The sequence below is a fragment of the Lontra canadensis genome, unplaced genomic scaffold (genome assembly GCF_010015895.1).
Source record: "Lontra canadensis isolate GAN:19392208 unplaced genomic scaffold, GSC_riverotter_1.0 scaffold18, whole genome shotgun sequence".
In the NCBI taxonomy this organism is placed as follows: Eukaryota; Metazoa; Chordata; class Mammalia; order Carnivora; family Mustelidae; genus Lontra; species Lontra canadensis.
This window is the reverse complement of record NW_022631012.1, coordinates 11,200,581-11,208,577: the sequence shown is the minus strand read 5'-3', so window position 1 is coordinate 11,208,577 and position 7,997 is coordinate 11,200,581. Positions and strand designations below refer to the sequence as shown.

Below are 7,997 nucleotides of genomic sequence, written 5' to 3'. Positions count from 1 at the left end.
ACTTGCCAGGCCAGGTTCGCTTGGGTCGGTGGTTCTCACGGATGACAACAGCTTTGTTCCAGAAAACACACCCTCTCGCTCCCGGAGTCCGATCCTGTGGGTCTGGGATAAGGTAGAGAAATCAGCGTTTCTAGCAAATTCCCCGGGGCTGCTGTGGGTGCTGTTGCTCCGGGGGCCACAGCGTGAGAATCTCTGGTTTACGGCTTTTCATTTAAACCACGGGGACAAGTGATGGTTGGGGCAGAGCGAGGGTAACTGCAAACGTGCGTTAGGAGCCCGGACTCCGCTTTCCCGGGCGGTTCCGACCCCAAGTTCTGGGCGTGCCGCGAAGCCGCGTCGGCCGTCACCTCCGCCCCGGGGTGCGGCCCCAGCCCCGCCGCCCGCCCTCGGCGCTCCATTGCTCTCCCCGTCGGCCCCGCCCGGCCCCGGCCCCGCCCCCGGCGACCCATTGGCTCGCAGGTCTCGCCGGGCGCCTCCGCCCACACGCCCATTCGGCGCAGCGGGCCAGGCCGAGGCGCTGCTGCCCGAGCGCGGGATCCGAGACGTGGCTCCCGGGCGGAAGAACCATGTTGGACTTCGCGATCTTCGCCGTTACCTTCCTGCTGGCGTTGGTGGCCGCGGTGCTCTACCTCTACCCGGTAACCGCCGTCGGGGTCTCGGGGACTCTGGCCGCCGCCCCAGCCTCTGTGTTTCCCGCGTCCACGTCGCTCTGCACACGGCGGGCCGCAGGGGGCGGGCCCGAGGGGAGGGTTCCCGCTCCCGCTCCGGCTCCGGCTCCGCGCGGGGGCAGCTCCCGAGCGAGGGACGCTCCGCGGGCGCGCGGGCAGCGCGGAGAGGCAGAGGCGAGCGGCGTGGGCGGCCCCACGACCCCTCAGGCGCCGAGAGGTCCAGAGCGCGTGGCCGCTCGGGTTCTCAGGGCCGTCCCCCGGGTCCGGCCTCCCTGCTCCCGGAGTCGCCCCGCCTCTGTTACCGTCAGCGCGAGAAGTACTTTTGGGTGGCTTTTCGGCAGTAACTGCCAAACCCAAATCACATTTTCCAGTGCGTCCGGGAGGAAACCTGAGGATGCTCCGCTCCTTGGTCCTTCCGCGAGGATTCTCCCAGCATTTTTTGCAGCGGCTGCCTTGCCATCCATCTTTCCCGCTGTAACGACTGAAACCCGAAGTCCTTAAGGTCCGGGCCGGGCTTGCTCTTGCAGGGCCGCGGCGGCCCGCGGAGCCGTGCAGTGAGCGTTACCGTGGGTTAGTGCGTGAGTCTGACGTAGCGGCCGCGCTTCAGCTCCGAGCCTCGTTCTAGTCTCTTTCTCTGCTTGACTTTGTCGCCCTCAGAGAGTGATTTTGAGAACGAAAGGAGCGAGTAGGGGAGCCGTCATCGCTTAACCTGTCTACAAAACAAGGGGGTGTTTTTGTGGAAAAAGTTGTAAAGTTGCCGAGCACGCATCGCTGATAATGACCGAACACCTTCAATGTTCCTTCCAGAGCTGGCAAATGGATCAGGCTGAAATATTGCAACTGCACAATCCGGAACATCCAGGGCCTCCCCCACCCGCTTCCTGAGAAACTAAACATTTCATGGCTCCAGATGTTGAGTTTTTGATAATCTGTGGATGAGACTGTCCTTTGATTAGTTAATAGAAAAAACACTGTTTATTTCAACCAAATACATGTGCCAAGTAGGGTTCCGTGTGCTGGGGCTACAGCAGTAAACAGCCAGTCAGGAAATTCTTGACTCACGGAATGTGTATTCTGGTGAGAGGAAATAGATAAAATAAACGAGAAACACAGATAGTATTTTTTTAAAATTAGCACATAATGTATTATTAGCCCCAGGGGTACAGGTCTGCGAATCGCCAGGTTTACACGCTTCACAGCAATCACCATAGCCCATACCTTCCCCACACAGATAGTATTTTAGTGTTAAGTATTATGGAGCAAAATAAAGTTGGTAACAGGTAGGGTTGTTCCTTTCAAGTACGACGGTCAGTTTGTTTTTTTTTGTTTTTTTTTTGTTTTTGTTTTTGTTTTTTTTTTTAAGGAAACTTCGTAGTGTTTTCCAGAGTGGCCACACTAGCTTTCATTCCCACCAACAGTGCCAGAGGGTGCCTTTTTCTCCACATCCTTGCCAACACTTCTTTCTTGTGTAGAACTACGCTGTGATTTAGTTATTGCACTACTGGATATTTACCCCCCCAAAGCAAAAACACTAGTTAAGAGGATACACGCACCTCTATTCTGTAACAGCATTATTTATAATAGCCGATTTATGGACGCATCACAGGTGTCCATTGGTAGATGAGTAGATAAAGCTGTGTATATACACACAACGGAATATTATTCAGCCATAAAAAAAGAACGAACTATTGCCATTTGCAATGACATGGCTGGAGCTAGAGAGTATAATGCTAAGTGAAGTAAGTCAGAAGAAGACAAATACCATATGGTTTCTCTCACAGGTGGCATTTAGGAAACAAAATAAATGAACAAAGTGGGGGAAAAAGACAAACCAAGAAAGAGACTTTTAACTATGGAGAACTGTTGGATACCAGAAAGGGAGGTGGGCGGGGAGGGGTCAGATAGGTGATGGGGATGAAGGATTACAGTTGTGGTGATGAGCACCAGGTGTTACATAGAAGTGTTGAGTCACTATGGTACACCGGAAACGAATACTACACTGTATGTTAATTATAGTGGAATTAAAAGAAAAAGTAGGATGGTCAAGAGATAAGGAGAACTTTGAGCGGAGACCTGAAGGGAATGAGGGAACAAGGCTTTCGGCTATCTGGGAATGCATTCCAGACGAAGAGAATAGCAAATGCACATCTTCAGGGGGAGCCAAACTAGTATTTTACAGGAAAATAAGAATACTAGTGTGGCTGGAGTGGAGTGAGGGAGAGACTAGTCTGTTAGAATGATGGGGAGGAAGGGCAGATTTTTGTTACAGGCTAGTTTATGGACTTGGCTTTTATTCTGAGATAAGCGCTGGAGGGTTTCAACAGAAGAGTGACATTTTAAATGTAAGGGAATTGAAATTTCGTTTTACTAGTTAAATTTTAAAAGAATCATTTTGACTGCTATGTTAAGAAGGGACTTAGAGGCCTGGGGCAAATGGACTGATTTTAGTCCTTAGGGAGTCAGTGTTGTTGCTGCTTATTTAAATACAGTACAGTTGGAGCCCCAAAAGTGCTGGTGTACTCTGCTTTCCAGACGCCTTCTTCCTCAGCTGCCAGGAGGGGTGGGCACCTGAGCGGTGACTTAATTTGGTTCATCAGTGTCTACTCAGTTGAAGAACTGGATTTCATTCTTTTTTTTTTTTTCCCCCAAAGATTTTATTTATTTATTTGACAGACAGAGATCACAAGTAGGCAGAGAGGCAGGCAGAGAGAGAGAGAGAAAGGGAAGCAGGCTCCCCGCTGAGCAGAGAGCCCGAAGCGAGGCTCTATCCCAGGACCCTGAGATCATGACCTGAGCTGAAGGCAGAGTCTTAACCCACTGAGCCACCCAGGCGCCCCTGATGCCCTGTCTTAAACCTGAGTTGATGTGTAGTGGGAGCAGCTGATTATTTAAGATATTTTCATGATTCTTTTTTTTTTTTTAAACTCCCCCCCCACCCTTTTTGTATATGTAATGATGAAACATCCTCTAATGGTTTAACAAGGAAGGCGAGAGAAGGACCTTAATTTCTTCCTTTTTTTTTTTTTTTTTAAGATTTTATTTATTTATTTGACAGACACAGCGAGAGAGGGACACAAGCAAGGGGAGTGGGAGAGAGAGAAGCAGGCTTCCCACTGAGCAGGGAGCCCAATGTGGGGCTTGATTCCAGAACCTGGGATCATGTCCAGAGCCAAAGGCAGCCGCTTAACGGCTGAGCCACCCATGCGCCTCAGTACCTTAATTTCTGAGTGGAGAAATCTTCCTCTGTGGAAAAGTAGATCAAAACTATTATCAAGGGGCACCTGGGTGGCTCAGTGGGTTAAAGCCTCTGCCTTCGGCTCAGGTCATGATCCCAGGATCCTGGGATTGAGCCCCTCATCGGGCTCTCTGCTCAGCGGGGAGCCTGCTTCCCTTCCTCTCTCTCTGCCTGCTTCTCTGCCTACTTGTGATCTCTGTCAAATAAATAAATAAAATCTTTAAAAAAAAAAAACTATTATCAAAAGTTTGCCTGTGTTATTGCACCTAACTTTAAGATCTAAAAAAAAAGGTTTTTTTGCCACGTTGTGCCTTTCCTCCTGGAACTGTAAGTGAACACAATGCTAGAACCTGTTTAAACTGTGAAATGGATATTGTTACAGAGAATACACCAGAGGCTTTCTCACTGTTAAGCAAATAATGCCCTTGTGAATGCATGCTCTGTGGAGAAACCCCTGTAGCTTTACCTGCTGACGCTGCCTGTCTTATTGAAGAATAAACTTTGGCTGCCCCTTCCCCCCCAGTTCTAATGTATGACCACGGGAATGTTGTTGAGGTAGGTACTTGAGTAGAAGAGAGATGGATCCGGGAAGAGGATAAAATTCTATAGGAACAGGAGTCTGTGGGATGAGGGAGGACCTGGGGATGGTGGTCTTGGCCTTCATTGGTGTCTAATATCTATAAGGAAAAGGTCGTAATAGCATTCTGGGTAGTCTCAAGACACATGGTAGTGGTGAGGTTATGAATTAGGGAGATGGAAGTTTTGCTGGGTCTTGTCTGGGTACATGCCAGTTTGGGGATCCCTCTCATCAGTTTAGCCATCTGGGAGATGGGGATGTCGTAAAGGGTGGGAGAGCATTTTACCTGGAATTCTGGGGTTCATGCTTCATTAAAAAATTTTTTTTAAATTTATTTATTTGATAGAGATCACAAGCAGGCAGAGAGGCAGGCAGAGAGAGAGGGGGAAGCAGGTTCCCCACTGAGCAGAGAGCCCGACGCGGGGCTCGATCCCAGGACCCTGGGATCATGACCCGAGCCAAAGGCAGAGGCTTTAGCCCACTGAGCCACCCAGGCGCCCCTCATGCTTCTTTTTTGCTGATGAAGTGTGGAGGTTGCTACAGGAGCCATTTTATCCACAGTATATACAGACTTCTAAGGCTCCTTCTTCTGGTTGGCTGGAGTTCTAGAAGCCAGTATTAGACTTGTTGGGGAGGGATTGTGCTAGTGTTTCCACATCGTTAGAGTTTATTCACTCTTGCCTATCAGTATTTTTTTTTTCCAAATATTTCAACATTTCCACATATTGAAACATTTCTGTCATAACACCACTTTGTGAAGTTGTTCAGATATTCAAAGACATCAGTTGCGTTTTCTTTCCCATGAAGATACCCGTTCTGGAGCTTTCCATCTTCCTTTCCCCGTTGTTACTGGTTACAGTCTCTTTCAGTTCAGCTGTTGTCCTTTTACTGTCATGGTGGATATTCTCTTCACCTGTGTTGTATACCCTATTTCCTGTATGCCCCACATTTCTTTCTTATTTCACTTCCTATATGTGCTGCAGCTCATAATTTTCCAGAAGCTTCCTAAAGACGTGTGCATGGAAAATACATCTTATGAGACCTAGCTTGTTTGAAAATCTTTCTGTTCAAGTTATCCTCTTCAATACTAGTTTGGCTTTGTATAAAATTCTAGGTTGGAAATAATTTGCCCTTAGAATTATAGGGGCTGCTTCCCCCCTCCCACCCCCGGCCTGTATCTCCTGAGTCTGAAGTCTCCAAGTCTCCTTCTAGAAGGATGGTGATCACAGGAATGGAGAAAGACATCTAAGGTGTCTAAGGGATCTGTACACCAGCTTTTCAAGAGTTGTTAGAGTCTGTGTCTTGCCTTGTTTCCTATCCTGTCTTTTAGTTACTGAAAACAAATCTGATTGCTTTTTGTAGGAATTCTCCTTTCTCCTCTGCAGACTCCCAGAAGAGACCTCTACAATGTCAGTTAATCACTTCTCCAACAGCTTAACACTTTCAGAAAATGTGTTGAATTGTTCCACTCCCATTCTCTTTATCCTTGTTTTCTCCTTTTTTATTTTTTCACTTTCATTTAGTGGGATCTCAGGAGGAAGAGATAGTTGATGAACGTTATCAATCTGTCATGTTTGAATACAAATCAAGAAACTTGTTTTGTCATTAGTAATTTTAGCCTGGAAAAAAAAGGTAGGGTTTTTTTTTTTTTCTACTACTGACTTTATTTCTTTCTAATTATGGAGTTCTTTCCATCCTTTTCCCTTCTATTTATATTAGACTTGACAAGGTTCTGTCATTGATGAGACTGTGGGACAAAATACAGTGTGGATTTAACTGTTATCAGTTAAATACAAGTTACACATACTGGTATCTAGATAGCGTTCTTGTAGTATTTAGTGGAAAGAGTAAAACTCTTCAATTAGTATCATTCAATCTAGTATTTCTCTTTTGGCATACCTACCCCAAAGGAGAAAAAAAGTAAAGTCGTACAAAGATTTTTCTAGTACTACTTATATTAATGAAAAAACAAAAGAAAGAAAATAAACCGTCAGATGTTTAGTAGCAGTGTTGTAGGAAAATGATTAAGCAATTTCAGCTACATGATGGTACATAGTTTAGCCTTTAAATGTTCGAGTATCTTGAATCGCCTGGGTGTAGCCGTTGGTTAAGTGTCTGACTCTTCGTTTTGGCTCAGGTCATGATCTCAGGGTTGTGAGATGGGGCCCCAGATCAGGCTGCGTGATCAGTGTGGAGTCTGCTTGAGACTCTCTCCCTCCCCTCTTCTCCTTTGTGTGCATGTGTGCGGGTGCCCCCCCCCTCTCTCAAATAAATCTTTAAAAAAAAATATGTTGAATCACTATGTTGTACACCTGAAACTAATATAACACTGTATGTTAACGATACTGGAATTAAAATTTTAAAAAAGAAATATTTTCCTTTCATTAAAATATTTGTAAAAAGTGTTCAATTAAAATATTTGTAAAAAGTGTTCAAATAAAGAAACACTATTCCTTTACTTTTATAATGTTAATTAGGTAAAAAAGGGCAGAATGCCAGATAGGTAAACTCTGATTAGCATTAGTCAAAATCACTGACAAAATTCAGAATTGATTCTGGAGTAAATATTTTAGGTTATTGTTTCTGTAAATACTTATTTAAAAATTATTTTGTAAAAAATCTTACAATTATAAGAGTAATATGATTTTCGGGGTGCCTGGGTGGCTCAGTCATTAAGCATCTGCCTTCGGCTCAGGTCATGATCCCAGCGTTCTGAGATCGAGCCCCGCATCGCCCCACATCGGGCTCCCTGCTCAGTGGGGAACCTGCTTCTCCTTCTCTCACTCCCCCTGCTTGTATTCCCTCTCTCACTGTGTCTCTTTCTCTCAGATAAATAAATAAAATATTAAAAAAAAATTTTAGAAAATAAAGAATAATATGACTGTCATAAAAATAAATAAAAAATAACACTGATCCCAAAACACAGCAACTGTAAACCCAGTACAAAATTGTAAAATACTAAAATTCCCCAAACTTTTCCCCAGTTCATTTCTTAGAGGTTGTTACTTGAACAATTTGCTGTGAATTATTTTGTTAACTTGTTTGTATGCCACACACCTCACTGACTATCTGACCCTCACAGTAATGACTACATTAAAGTAAAAGATGAATATCGTATTGTATTTTGGTAAATTCTTTGACTAGAAAAAGAACTATTTTAGGAAGGAGTCTGTTGTAAGCCTGACTTTTTTTTAAAACTAAGACAGATGGGATCGTATATAGACTCAGAAAAACAATTTTTAAAAGTGCTTAATTATGTATTTGTTGATTAGAATGGATATTAAATTTTTCAAACTTATTAATTTAATTGACACAGGAGGGGTATTAAGATTATTCTTTTAGGAGCACCTGGGTCGCTCAGTGTGTTAAAGCCTCTGCCTTTGGATCAGGTCATGGTCCTAGGGTTCTGGGATCAAGCCCCACATTGGGCTCTCTGCTCCGTGGGGAGCCTGCTTACTCCTCTCTCTCTCTCTCTCTTTCTTTCTCTCTCTTCCTGCCTCTATGCCTACTTGTGATC

At 45.1% G+C, this 7,997-nt stretch overlaps 1 protein-coding gene across 1 annotated transcript in view; it reads left to right on the top strand.

The window, feature by feature from the left end:
* The first annotated feature begins 483 nt into the window (after positions 1-483).
* LOC116869109 (cytochrome P450 20A1) overlaps positions 484-7,997 on the top strand; it is a 59,515-nt gene continuing 52,001 nt past the window's right edge. Inside the window, exon 1 of the mRNA XM_032860041.1 lies at positions 484-638. Coding sequence (XP_032715932.1) covers positions 567-638 — 72 coding nt within the window. The 5' untranslated portion in view covers positions 484-566. The remainder of the gene's footprint in view (positions 639-7,997) is intronic.